The 14,653-nt window shown below is 51.8% G+C and overlaps 1 protein-coding gene across 1 annotated transcript in view; it reads right to left on the minus strand.

Annotated features, from left to right (window-relative positions):
- The window catches only part of LOC130148922 (fibrillin-2-like), a 111,400-nt gene that overhangs the window by 41,953 nt on the left and 54,794 nt on the right, over window positions 1-14,653 (minus strand). The window contains exons 9-12 of the mRNA XM_056338059.1: window positions 9,644-9,769; window positions 2,441-2,593; window positions 1,596-1,793; window positions 757-900 (exon numbers count right to left, since the gene is read on the minus strand). Of these exons, the coding sequence (XP_056194034.1) occupies window positions 757-900; window positions 1,596-1,793; window positions 2,441-2,593; window positions 9,644-9,769 (621 nt within the window). The remainder of the gene's footprint in view (window positions 1-756; window positions 901-1,595; window positions 1,794-2,440; window positions 2,594-9,643; window positions 9,770-14,653) is intronic.

Consider the following 14,653-nt stretch of genomic DNA (forward strand, 5'->3'; position numbering starts at 1 on the left):
GGGTTCTTCTAGCTGGGCACACTTCCAGCTAGGACATCCACCACCGCCTTCAGGTGCTAGGGGGACTTCCAGGTGCTGGATGTCCATACAACCTAAGGTCTGGACAGTTATTTCAGCCCTTGGGAGGTCTGCTTGGGTGGAGACATCAGCACAGGAAGGCTGTTCTTTGCAAGTGCGGTGGGTGAACACCATTTTCTTTCAGCAGGACAGAGTCTCCTTACGGTTTTCAGAAAAAATAGCCCACCTACTGATAAAATGGTAATTCTTTTGAAAGATGCCATCCTTCTAGTTCCTTGCAGACCTCAAGCTTCTGAGCAGTCTTGCACAGCCACCAGCTAGCTGGGGTGACCTCCAGGGCTGCAGCCCAAGCCTGCGGGGTGAGCAGAGCAGGCAGCAGCCCGATAACTGGCAGAGTGCGCTGCCCTTCCTGCTGCTCCCTGGTCGCTGGTGCTCCCCAGGGGCTGCTTACATGGGGCTTCCCACGGTGTGAACTGCCCACGGGGTCTGTCACACCGCCCCGGGGCTGGGACAAGCTACACCGATGGCAATGTTGTGGCTGCCAGAGGAGAGCTGTCACCCTGGGTGTTCCTTGCAGGGCAGACGTACCCTTCCCATCACGCTGCCTCACTGCCTGACATGAGCCCTCTACCTCCAGCCTCTCGTGGGGAGCTCGACCGGGATGGGGGCTGCTGGGGCAGTGGCTCGAGGTGCTGTGAGGAGCAGGCAGGGGGCACAGATGGAGCTGAGCCTACTCACCGATGCACTCTCCGCGCACATCCTGCTTGTACCCCATGTTGCACTCGCAGCGGTAGCTGGATGGGGTGGGAATGCAGCGTCCGTTCAGGCAGAGGTTGGTGAAATGCTTGCAGATGTCAATGGTCTGATTCAAGGTGGCGGTTCCTGGAAAGCACAGAGGCAGCATCAGGTAGGGGATTACAGCTCCCCTGATCGCCCCAGGAGGCAGGGTGACACTGTGACAGATCAGTGATGCTCCTGGGCCCTGAACAACTGTGGGGCTGCGGACACAAACCCAGCTGCCTCAGAAATCTCTGCAGGGTACTGCGGCACCTGGCATGTCTCTGCCCTACCACCATCACACGTTCTCCAGGGCCAGGAACCTGCCCCACTGATGCACACAAGGTGGCACAGCCTCTCGGAACCAGACGGGAATCAATATTTATTGACATCCTGTGCATCTGCACACGCTGCAGCCCTGAGCAAGTAGCTGTACAGGGATGCACATGAGAGGGGTGTCCAAAGTGGTGGGAAAACCAGTTTTGTTTTGGGGAGGCAGAGCATGAGGCGGTGATGTGAAAGTTTCATTTCTGTTTGGTAATTAGAAAGATATTCTGCACTGGAGCCTGCCTCAGCTCCCTTGCTCTGCCAGCAGACGCTGTTTGATCTGCTTCTGGGCTCAGCGTCCTGCACAGCATTAGTGTCACATCCCACCACTCCCCCCGTGTCAAAATAAACCCTGTCGCTGTTTAAGAGTGCGGGCGCTCCGCACGGCTCAGAGGAGCAGGCAGACACGCTGCCTGTATTCTGAGACAGGCAGCCAGTTTGGGTCGGCACAGTAAGAAAATAATGTTAATTACCAATGCTTGAACTTCCTGGGCCCATTCCAGGCAGACCTGGGATCCCGCCTTGTCCATTTGCCCCATTTGGTCCGATGCCTCCGGGCCCGTTGAGTCCCGGCCCAACACCATTTGGCCCGAATCCAGGAATTCCTGGAAAGCTCCCAGGGAACCCTGGCATGACTGGGAGTCCTTCGATGCAAAGCCTGCGGTACTCATCTGAAACAAAACAGCTGCCTTAGTGCTTTTCCAAGAGGGCCTGAATCCCCCTCCTGCCTCTGCCAGCGTGTGGGGAGCAGAGGGATGGAGACGGGCCGGCCGGGGGCGCAGAGGGTGGGTGCTGAGGGGAACAGGGCAGATGGGTGACACCCATCTGGTTGACACCTATCCCTGGAGCAGATGATGAGACCCAACTTGCCAGGGGTTGGGCAACGGCCTCTCAGGGTGCGTGGGGCAGCTGGCAGCGTGGGCTCCCTTTGAGCAGGAAAGGACAGGGCGCAGGGGGTGCCCAACACCGCAGAGCTCTGCCCTGCTCAGAGCTGGTGCTGGGAGAGGAGCGGCAGAGGGATGTATCCTCCCCAGGGCCTCCTGCTGCCCGCGCTCGCCCTCGTTTGGCCCCAAGGTTCGATTATGGTGGGAGCCAAAGGGAGCTGAAGGGGTAGGAGGAAAAGGATGGATTCCTGCCTTGGCTGGGCTCATCTGGCTCAGCTTCAAATGAGACCCAGGCAGGAGAGCCAGCATCCCCGTGCGACCTTGCCCTGGGTGTTACGTTGATGATTCTCCACGCCAAGCCTGGGGTACCACCAGGGCCACCAGAGCCGTGAGCTGACCGAGCAGCAGGCGGGGGTCCCTTGTGTCACACTTACCAGACCCCCGGACCGGGCACATCTCTGGAGTCTGGCCGATGGCCCAGCAACGCCCCGAGTCACAGCAGCACTGCATCTTGGTGTACTGGCCAGGAAGGTCCCCGGCACAGCGGCCCCCGATCAGAGCAGAGAAGCACGTCCCGATCCGCTGGTCTGCAGGGAGGAAGCAGGTAAGGAGACACGTTCACAACATGTCCAGCATACGCGTGGTCAGGTCCTGAGTGCCCACTCCCAATGGCATCTCCTCTGGTCATCCAGTGTCCCAACCTGACCCCCCATTCTGCCTCATCCCCCGAGATCTTGAGGTTCTCCAGCATCTCCATCTGGAGCACATTGAGGTGGTGGGGCCAGGCCTCGTTCCCCAGTGTTAGATCTCACATTCCCAGTTAGGCTCCTAAATATTAGAAGCAGCCTGATCGAGAGCCAGAAACAGGCAACAGGTGGGCGATCCCTCTCCATCAGATTCACCACGGGGAGCTGCCTTCCCTGCCCTGCAGGAGCAACAAGCTGATCCAGCAGGTTCTGGCTGAATCCACAGAGCAGAAAACAGACGAGATCCACCACCTCATTCCATGCTTCCTCACCTTCCCAGAAATGGGATTATTTACAGGTGTCTCCCTCCTCTCACTACAGCTTCTGCACAAACAAGAGATGTCGGGGACAAGCTCCCCCCCGGACCCACCAGCAGGGGAAGGGAACAGGGAGGTGGTCTGCAGGGGACCACCGCAAACATTGACACTTCTACTACTGGACACCCTGACCCATCCCCTCAGTGGGGACAGATAAACTTTTCTGGACTAAATATATTATTCCACAAAACTGCATCCTGGGGCTGAGATGTCCATTCTTGAAGTTCCTCCTCTGAAGTTAGTGTCTGCCCTGCTTATTTCTGTTACGCCTGTGCCCAAGGGTTGGCCATCATGCCCGTACAACAGCACAACAGGCCCTGGACTTGGCCACGTGGAGGGCAGGGTCTTCTCCTCTTTTGGGCTCCTGGACCCAGCCTGATATATTTTCCTCTAACTTCTGCCACTAAAAACATTTCCCTGAGATAAAACGAGTCTCTGCCTGCTATTTTGAGGGTCCCCAGCCACCCCCGCTCTAGGCTGAAGCCTTGGCCACAACCATCCCGTCCCTTGTCCTGCCTTGTGGCGAGACGCAGCTGGCTGACCACGGTGGTCGCCCTCTTCCTACACCGCTTCAGTCAGGCTGGGGGTCCGGGTATAACCCTTCCAGCGCCAGCGATCCCCGAAGCAAGGACCTTTCCACGGCCACCCTGTCCGGTGCAGTCCTGCACATCTCATGCCTGGCAAGGACCTGCCTCTCCTTCCCAGAACAGATTTCATGGCACGTGTCCCATGTCCCAGGCTTCCCGTGAGGCAGCATCCCCTGTCAGGTCCCAATGGTCCCAGCATCTCTCGCTAAGCAAATGGAGCTGCTCCCAATTCCACGTCCCTCCAGCCCGATTGCTCTCATTCCCAGCGGATGCCTGTTTCAGGTCCTGGGTTAGTTCCCACAGCCTGGACCGCGCTGGGAGGAGAAGGAGCCCTGGGTGGTGGTTGAAGCCCACAAGCCCGGCCAAAGCCACAGACACCGAGCCTGGCACCGTGTCTGGTGTGTGCGGCTTCTGGACAGGGCCCAGGAGACTGAGGGTCTTTCACATGTCTAGCAGGCTCCGTCTGGCACCAAGTCCTCTAGGAAAACCTGGAATCTTCCACTCATTCATCTCCCGTCCTTGTTTCTCAAGTAAATTAATGAGGGGGAAAGTCTAGTCTGATTTGTCATTTGTGCCTCTAGACTGACATTAGCCAGCAGGCTGACACTTCCCTGAAATATAATTGAAATTAATTGCATGGAGCCGTTTGATCTGTGGGCTGTGGTTACATTTCTTCTCCAGTCACAGCTCAGTGACTTGCCGGGGACAGTGACCCCATTTAAAGCCAGGGTGACCAAACCAGCAGGTCTTTCTCCAGATAACATCCTTCCGACCATTCTGCAGCTCTGAGTTCAGCAGGAATGACTCCCTTTTAGGAAACTTTATCCCCCAAAGAGACTTGCAGAAAGACAGACAGGCTGGGGGAAGGGAACTTGAGTGAGGGGACTGAATGCCACACCGGAGTAGCTCCTACTCCCAGGGAAGGACAAGCCACATGGGCGTTTGGATCATCCCAAGCCCTCGATCCCTGGCACGTGGCACAAGTGCAAAAGCCGTGCCCGCGTCTTGGCAGGTTTCAGCAGATGCAGGAGTGTACAAGAGGGCTGTTTCCACAGCAAAGTGACAGGCTGATGTCACTTGGCATCAGCGTGTAGCCCCCTCTGACTCCAGAAAGAAGCCAGGGCAGGATAGTGGGGCCGTCTATAAAAGATGCACCTCAAACCCGTGATGGGAACTTAAGTGAGGACTTTGGGCTGAGCTTAAATGAACTTCTAGATCTGAGGGTGGTGGCTCGGAATACACTCTTTGGGCATTAGAGGGGACAAAGCCCAGCCATCTCCTTCTGTTCTTCTGTGGGATGTTTGCTGTCCCAAAAGCTGTGAGACAGTGACAGCCAGGCAGTTAATGGGCAAGGAGTGACTTGGAGAACACCGGCTCCTTCCCCATGGCCGGACACGTGCTGACAAGTTTGACAAGGGAGGGAGGTCACAGCAGTTTGTGTGATGGAGGGAACGGTCCAGCCTTTATTCATCTGCACAAATGTTTATTACATTCAGCTGTCTTTGCTGCAGTTTGCAATAATCTCTCTCAGAAATGAAGGTCAGAACTAATTGAAAACTCATCTGGAGCTGCCTTGGGCAGAGAGGGGTGGATGGAAAGAACAGTGGGTCCCTGAAGTCCCCCTGTGACCTCCTGCAGGACCACCCACACGCTGGAGGTAGGAGCACAAAACCCTCGCCGTTTTGTTCTGCCTTCCTCTGCAGCTGTTAAGGGAACAGGTTTGCACAATAACCTCAGTCAATCAGATAATGCTGCGGGCAGGCGAGAAAGGAGGTAAAATTCCACATGAAATTAGACAGTGCACAGAGCGGGGGATGGAGCCACGGGTCCCTCAGAGGTCTCCGATTCAGAGGCTGTGGGTCCTGTGGGGCAGGAGGTGCAGTTTGGATTGCTCAGCATATAGGGACAGGGATGACTCCAGGCTGGAGCTTCCTGGTGGGCTCCCACAGAGTCTGCGCCCATCCAGGGCTGCGATACCCTGGGCTGTGTGTCCTGATGCCCAGAAGCCCCCCCACCAGGAGCTGCACCCTCTGAGTGACCACCCGGCACAGCTGAGCTCTGCCATCCCTTTTGGGGGTGGGGGGGGCATCCTCTCTGCGGTCTGCACAAGGCATCTAAGACCTGTTGCGCACCTGCAAGGGATTTTGCAGTTTTCATCCTGATGAAAACTTGGTTTGTTTCTTTGGTAGGGGGGTAAGGAGACAGAGGAATAGAAAGTCCTGGTGCTGCTTCCCAGGGGAGAACATTAAAGGGTATTTCTCTCACTTTGTGTCTTGTCACGCACAGAAACTAAGGAGCTCCAGTGACCAAACCCAAACAAACCAGTGGTTGCAAAAGGCACTTGGCTCTGACTACAAAGGACCTGAGGGTTGTTAGCACAGAAGAGAGCTGCAACACAGCAGCCTGTAGCCAAAGGTCTCCCACCCAAGATGTCCAGCGGGGCTTGGTTTGCAAGGGAGAAGGGTGCAAACAGGAGCCTCGCACTGTGGTGAGGACAGTCAGTCCGGACCAGTGATGCCAGTTCCTTTGCTGGCAAGTGCTATAATAAATTCACTGCCTCCCTGGCTGTCCACTCTTCTCCAAATTCACCCTCCAGTTCAATGGTTACAAGGCTGAGCTATAAATGCATCCCTGAAATGACCTGATAAAACATGATTCTCTCTAGGGGGAAATGCTTTACAGACGTATAGATGGAATGACGCGCTTTGCAGGCTGGGCTCCTGCACCAGTTCACACCGTGGAGCCACTGTGGAGCTGTTCTGCACCCTCTGGTCCCTGCAGATGCCCAGACAGAGCCCTGCTTGGCAGCATCACCCCCTCAGCGCCTTGGGAGCTGCTGGGGGGCTCTGCTCAGGGGCTCTCCCCAGCTCCTTATCAATCTGTTTTGAGCCTGTGACCCTCACACTACTTCCCTTTCGTCATTTCTTGCCCTCATAAATATCTCCTCGTATTTCCTCTTTCCTCTTGCTCTTTCCTCTCCTGGATAATGACCAAAGCAGGCAAAAACCGTTCTCCCAGCAGGAGAAGTCCTCAGTAACACCCTCAGGACCTTCTCTGAGCCCAGGACTTTGCAATGACAAGCAAGATCTGGCCCTACCTGGAACTTCAGGCAGTAAATCTGCCGATGTTGCCCCAGAAGAGATAAGACCCAAATCTCTCAGAGCTTTGCTGCAGTGTCAGGGGAAAAGAGCAAAGAAAACAATGTGCAGGAGTGCTGACTTGCAAGGAACAAGGGAATACCCTGTGCTTGTCTCGAAATCTGAAAGGGCATTTTTCTCATTTGAAAATTATTCTTTTAAGCTGTTCTTGAAAAGCAACCTATTGTACTAAAAAGAAAAAACCCTCAAACTCACAGACTGCTGGAGCAGATCCTTCTGCTGCCTGCAAAACACTAAGCCTGTCTTTTACAAGCATAAATGAATGAAACCGTTATGAACATGTGTGGAACTGGATTCTTTGTGTCAAGCACAGGTGGCTGAATCATTCAATAAATGTTCATTTCAAACTATGACAGACTTTCTCCAGCTCCGCTGCTGTTTGCATTTTACTGAGGAAGGCAGTGAAAGCAGCTAATGAGAATTGGGATCAGCTCAAGCTCAGTGTCTTGCTGTTTCAGCTGCAAAAACTACAGGAGATTATTCAAATGCAATAAAAAGGTGTTTACCTTACTAAAAAGGGAGGGGAAAGGGATGGGAATATATCAAGGCTGCCACCATAAAAGTCACCACACAGCCAGTGCTGGTGCCCCATGATATATGAGACACTGCGGTCACTTCCAGTCTAAATATCTGTGAGGTGGCAGCGTGACAATCTCTTCGGCTCTCTCCTGATGCTGTTTGTGCTCCAAGGGTGGCCACATTATTTATTAATTTTCAATTTTACAAACTGTCTATTTGATTTATTTCATAGGATGTAAATCGTGGGCTTAAACTACCATAAACTCTCCAAATGAGCACTAAACCCCCCTCAAACGATAGAAGCAGAGTTTGCAAAATATGGATCCTGGGGCAACAAGACCCCAACGGTAACTGTGCCTCTTGCCAGAAAAAATATTGTCTGTCCCAAAATGTGACAGCACACTAGCAGCATATATTAGCTCAGGGAAATGGCTGGAGCATGATGTATTGAGTTCAGATGCAGTCATAGTCCACTGCAGCTAACTAAGCTTTGGACTATTTTTAAATCTGGGCTTTCTAGTTTTATTTAGTTTTCATTTCTTGAAGCGCTTGGTTTCAAGGAAAGTGGGGAAATGTCCATATGACTCATCTGGGCTTATGGCAGGGTCTGGGAAACAGGGAGGAAAAGAATTTAATTCCCATTAAAATCTATCAGATTCCCAAACAAGGTGACTGGTATGTTATACTTTACAACATTTTCTTTCTGGAAGTAGAACATGATTAATTTTTACTCCAGGTTCTGTGGATATAAAATAATTTGGAAATTATTTTTTCTTCTGTATTAATTTCCCAGACTTTCAACAGAAAGCTGTACCTGACATTTTCCGTGGCACTAACAGTGGTCTTTGCCTTCGCTGTGACAGTTCCTCTGTACAAAACCTTGCATCCTTGCCTTTTGAAAGGGGAATGAACTTTCTGAACAGCGAGGCAAACCCTGGGATTCATTTTGACTGAAGTAAGTGCCCCTGCTGAGAGCGAGTAAACAGAGAGCTGATCTATTTATCATAGAAACTCTTGTCTGTTACAAAGAGAAATGGACCATCAAATATTTACAAGGCTTGGAAAGGAATTTTGATGTGTTAAACATGCAGGATTCACTCCAGGCTCTCTAGTCCGGAGGCAGGACAGCTAGTCAGTCTGGGGAGAGCTTGCCTGGGCTCCGGCTGGGGGGAAGCTTTGCAATACAGGCACCCTGAGCCAAACCCAGGGGCGAGCAGGTACGTCAGAGCCGGTGGAGGGGCGCACGGCACCCCACCAAGCCCTTCACGCCGTCGGCAGGGCAGGAACTGCAGGACTGTGATTTCCACACGAGCCTGGGAGTCATTTTGTTGCCAGAACTCAGGTGCTGTGGGAGGAAGGTGGGCCACAGGGTGATATGCGGGAGCTTACGTGGCAGCCTTGTAAACCTGCAGGTTCAGACGGGGCTGTGCTGGGGACGCACCTCTTTCTCCCCACCGGGTACAGAGGGGTCCGGGCAAGCGGCTCGGCACAACGCAGCTCACTCCCGAAAGGCTGAGCTCCGTGAGATGAAGCCAATCCACTCCACAGCCCTACTGATTATTAGCTTGGGGCTGCAGGGATTTACGAGCCATGACCTGTGGTCTAAGCAGGAAGGAGGAGGAGATGATAAAAGTCACCATCTATTTGCACTGGTTATACAAACACTTGGAGTAAACCTTTTCCCCCTTCACTTCTGCAAAGCAAGCGGATGAATGCACAGTTGTGGGGTGTTGCCCCTCACTGGGTCCCTCTACTCCAGGAAGGTTTGCAAGCCTGATGTTCCCCTCACAGGGTCCCTCTGCTCCAGGAAGGTTTGCAAGCTTTCCTTGGATGTACAGCCGCCACCACCACGTGCTGGCTCTGCAGTTCAATTGTCGGGGGAGCACGGGTGTCTCTCCCCAGCTGCTATCTACTACAGAAGAAAAGGGGCAGCAGCTGAGGTTCTGTGTGTAGGAGCACAAGGACCCTTCCTCAGACAGACCACTATCCCAGCTGGACACCTTCCACCCCAGTGCCCTCAGCAACCCAAACACTTTGAGCCCTGAGACAGTGCAGTCCAAGCTGTGGAGATGGAGAAAGTCCCGGTTTGCAGCAGCATCAAAACCTGTGACCAGGACAGACCACGTCACCCACAGCATTGCAAGGACAGCACATGGAAAAAAACATTTTCCAGCTATTGCAGGAAAAAATGTGCCCTTTGATGGGCAAATCTAGTGCTCACCAGATAGCACTTTGCAAATCACCAGGTCTGGATTTCAAAGTGTGGTCTCTCCCTGTATCTGTGCTCCTGAGATCGATTTAGCATCTTACCAATGCAGCGTGATCCATCAGGGCTGGTCATGAACCCACGTGGACACGTGCAGACGTAGCTGCCTGCTGTGTTGGTGCACTCACCGCCATCACACACACCAGAGATTGCGCCGCACTCATCCACATCTAGAAAAGAACAAACCAACAGCCATTATTTTATTTTTCCCTGCAAACCACCTCCTTTCCTATCCGCAGCATGGATCCAGGACCAGAGCTGGGATCATAGGGGATGGGAGCTGGTGTTATGGGTTGAGACTGTAAGTGGCCACCTTGCAGCGGGTCAGGCAAACACGAGTCCCCCGGAAGGTGATACCGAAGGTGATGCCGAGAGCTTCATGGAGCCCGCAGGCTGATCTCTGCCGACACTGTAGGTCTGTGGGTGATGTAAACCATCCTGCTCCCTGGAGTACAAAGGGAGCTTCAGGACAGAAACACGTCTGTGCAGGTGCCTGCCTGGCTGGCCAGCAGGGCCCTCCGTGTGACTTGGAGGAAAGCAGAGGTGCAACACCAGAGACAACGTTGTGTTTTCAAACAGCGCTGGGCTTATGCACTACTCACCGAATTTCTCCCTACAGGAGGAATTTAGTTCAATTTTACATATGTTCAGGCATTTAAATCCACATGAAAATGCATCTATACCATCGGTTAGGCTAGAAGGGTCTGGACATACCATTCTGTTGTTCAGCTCCTCAATCAGCAATCCCGTTTTAGTGTGAAATTCTTTGCATATCAATGCCATAAGCATGCCATAGTTTGAACTACTTATCACAGGGAAGATTAGATAGAGATATACACAGAGTGCCTGGAGAGATCACACCTAATTATGCACAGCAATCAAAGAAACACCACCCATGTCAGCAAGCCCTGCCACACACCGCTGCAGCAGCAGCCTGTTCCTCCAGCAGCCCACTGCCATGCGTGTGACAGCATGACATACCAGTGAGGTACATCCCTCTGGATTAAAGAGCACGGAAAATAAGGACATTGCAACAAGATTTTGTCAAGGCACAACAGCTGGACTCAGACACCAGAGGGACCAGGCAGCCCCAGTGCCCAGACATACAGTAATAATTGCAGAAAGGTTTTAAAAGTACCAAAATTCAGAATCCATCACCCCAGCCATGGAGCTTCTGATGTTTGAACGTACGATGTGCTCTGCAAGCATCTGGCCAGGGTGGAGACATGGCAGACCCTCCCCACAAGCTCCACGGCCAAGGTTCTGGATGCCTGGGTCTGGATCCTGAAACAGAGCATCTATATTTGAAATATATATATGAAATATATATACTTGCTCAGAGTTAATTTTAATCCACACTGGAAGAACTGAGTTGGAAAGATGAGACACAGGCTTTGCTTGAGAACTGCAGTGTTCTCCAAACTTTCCAGGCCATTTGTATTAAAACCTTGAGAAAACTGAGCAGAAAAATCAACAAGTACCTACACAGATGACACAGAGAGAGACAGCCTATAACTTTTTGTTGCAGCTATCACTTGGGACCTGAAATTTGGAAAATCAAAGGGAACAGAGTGGCACATCAGCTATTTTGAAAAGGGCAATCTGTTTTCAACAAATTTTGACCAAAATGTCAATACAGTTAAATGTACACAGAGCAGAGCCATGCTTGTGGGGCACTTGACTCTAAGGACTTGACGGGAGCAGGGCTGTAGATTTTTTTCTGTGCTAACTGAAATATGTTTCAGAAGCCGAGATGGAATTAGATCCGACCTGTAATGAATCCACCCAAAGCAGGTGGTTGGTGGTTATGGTCCAGGTGGTGGTAAAAGACAGAAGGAATATTTGCCCAATAGTGGTTTTTTTTTGGTGGGGGGGAGAAAAGTGTCTTGGCAATTGGCAAAATACGTTATTTCTGCTAAGCAACTTCATTTATTGCATTTTAAATCTATCATGCTGTTGTGAATGGATAAGGGGATTTTTATATGCAATTCAGATGCTGCCTGAGGCTGGCAGGAAAGTAATGAAAAGGAACTGGTCAAAGTCTGCTCCTTCGAGGGGATTTTTCTGATGTGAACAGCAAAACAGACTGCACAGCCTGATGGCATTAGCATGTGTGGAGGTTAGAGTTGCTGCAGGGCAAAGCCTAATCTGCAGAAAAAAAGGGAGAACAGCAAAAACCTCTCATCTGGGAGTGGGGATGGAGGATGCCTTTGGAAGCGCTCCTCTAGCAGACTTCAGTGATGAAGGCAGCACACACACATGGGAAAGAGCTACCTGAACCCACCCCACCAGGGCAAGGGAGGGACCAGAAGAAACGTGTGTTGGGAGCCAGAGGAGCCTGGCTGTGGTGATGGATATGAGCCACAGTGACAGTTCTGAGAAATGGGCAAGACATTTCTGTTGGAAATGGGTGTGGGCTACCCAAAGGGGTGGTGAGCTGTGTCCCGCCCAGCATGAAACAGAAAAAATTGAGTTAGGAAGGAAATTTTCTGACTGCAATCTCACAGTGCCATGCAGTGGCTAGCGATGCTAGTGCAGCCCTGGAGACACGCCGAGCAGGGGCAGGTTGGTGATGTTACCTCTTCGCTGGGATCGTTCCTGGATGCCGCGGTTCTGCGTGGTGCCAGCTCTCAGAAGAGGGTTCAGAGCCTAGGGGGATGGCTCAAGGCTGGGAAATCCTGCCTGACATTACAAGACTAGCAGCACTCCATTATATTTATCCAAGAACCTGTGAGGGTGGGATGGGATCGTAGGAAAGAGACACACAAAGATGATGTGGAGAGCACGGTGCTCTGAAGTCTCAAAAAGAGAAGATGAAAACTGAAGCTGAGACATAAATTCAGGCTGGGATGAAGCAGACAGATTTATACCAATGGTAAATAATATTTAGCCTGTGTACTCAGGGATAGGGCTAGCTCCCCCCAGGCTTGGGATGGATTCAGCTCACCTAACATCTGCAAGAGGATCCATAGCATAGGCACAAATCCAAGGGAGGGCAAGGGGGCATCAATTCTGGCTGCACAGAGGTGATTCTCAAGGACTAAGCGTCGTCCTCACTCCTCCAGAAACATCCTCAGAGACTTCATCTTTCTCTCCCAAATTAGAGAGGCTGCCAGGAGCCTTCTCCCAGGCACTGTGACTCCACTACACCAGCCTTTGGACAGCCATGGATGTCGGATGACGCCAGTTAATTCACATCACCCAAAAGCCCCCACCTTGCTCTGAGGGAAAAGAAGTATAATAGGGTCTGCACTGTCAGACCTTTAGAGGAAAAGTGCAGGAATGATCTGGCCGGCGGTACGTGTTCCGGTGCGGCTGGCTGCGTTCGATGGGTACCGAGCAGGCATCGCCACCGGAGCTTTTTCAAGATGCCATCTGTGTGCAGCAGAAAGAAACAATCTCATCCAGGCAGTAATTGATCACATCTGAACGGAAAGGTCTACACAGAGCAGTTGTGCCCTAATGGTGATGATTTTTCCCTGCAAAGCGAGACACGGTGAAACCCACCCCACTCAGCTCCGCGATGGACATGGGCAGTGCCTGTGTTTAAGATGAGCCGACCTGCCTTTTGAGTGAGGCATATGGTATGGACAGAGACCCCCCACGGGGGCTTCATGTGGTCAAAGAAATAATCTTCAGCTTCCCCTCCTCCCTCACACAACCTGTTACAAACACAATTATCTTCTGTTTTACTTCGGCTGCAGCTCTGAGTCCTGAGGAACCAAGTGAAACCTGGACGTCAAGGTGCACAAAATCAAGCCCAAGTGCACAGGGCAGGTTATATGCTCATGTACCAAGAGGGGAAGATGCATTCCTGTTTGGCATCTTAGGAACTCTAAAATCATGCTTTCAGCTAGCCAAAGACTGCGGCCGCCTTTTGCAAGCAGCAGAGACGTCGCCTCTGTCCTTGCAGCACTCCTTCAGCTCTTTGATGCTCAGAGCCCCCCCAGCAGACCAGCAGGACTTGAAACCTGGATGGGCAGCAATGCAAATCCACAGAAAACACTTCCCCCACCTGGGCCCCTGCAGCCAAAGAGATTTTATCACTACAGCCTGCCCCGTCATTTAATTACAGGCCTGTGTTTGGTTACAATTTGCAGAACACTGGAAGGAAAGAGCTTTATGAAGCAAAAGCTGGATGTGCGATTAGAAAGAACAGCTTAAAACTTCTGCAAGGCTCTCCTGAAGCCTGCTGCACCAGAGGTCTGGAGGCCAGCTGACTGGCAGGCATCTTGTTAGATCAATACTTGGGACGTAGCTCAGTCATCCAAGAAAAAGCCTATGTGTTTGAGGGGGGAGCCACTGCATTCCATTCTTAAAGAAAAACGGAGTTAATTCAAAAGGTTAAATCAAACTGCAACTTTTTTTTTTTTTCCCCTCTTGAAAACCCCAGCTCAGATGGGAGCAGTGTTAGCAACCCAAGAAGCAGAAAAACCGCCAGTTTCTCTAGACGGCTCGTACATCCTGTACTTTGAGAAACTGAGCTCAGGGCTTTGTTGTTTCAGTTCTCCCCCCTCACACACACATTTGCCTCCTTTATTTTCTCATTGTAAAGCATCTCCTAGTTTTGATTCATTCAGAGCCGAAGCCCACGGAGAGCCCGACGCAGCAGGACGGATATGTACACCTCTCATTAACACCCAGCTGCCAGCTCGGGGTAGGGAACGCTTCCAACTCCAACCTGGCTACTTGACGACTTTTCCAACTCTCTGTTAAAAATTAAAGCAATATTCTGCGTGCTCCACGCTTCAGACAATGGCAGAATTCAGCACAAACGTTGATTTTGGATCTGGTCTCCAGCTCGCTGGGTTGGAGTTGGCCTGGTCGTTAAGGCTGAAAATGCTGGAAGCCAAAGGCTACAGAGCTTCAGAAAGAGCTGCAGTCTGCAAAGCCCATCCAACACGGGTGCCCACAGACATGTCGAAACCCCAACCTTTCCATCTGGTAAAAAACCAGGACTTGATGGAGAAAACATCTCCGTGTCACGTAGCAGAGGTCATGCCTCATCAGCCCTCTCTCGTGCAGCACACGGGACTCTCAGACCTTCCCTTCCA

The sequence above is a fragment of the Falco biarmicus genome, chromosome 4, assembly GCF_023638135.1.
Source record: "Falco biarmicus isolate bFalBia1 chromosome 4, bFalBia1.pri, whole genome shotgun sequence".
Lineage (NCBI taxonomy): Eukaryota > Metazoa > Chordata > Aves > Falconiformes > Falconidae > Falco > Falco biarmicus.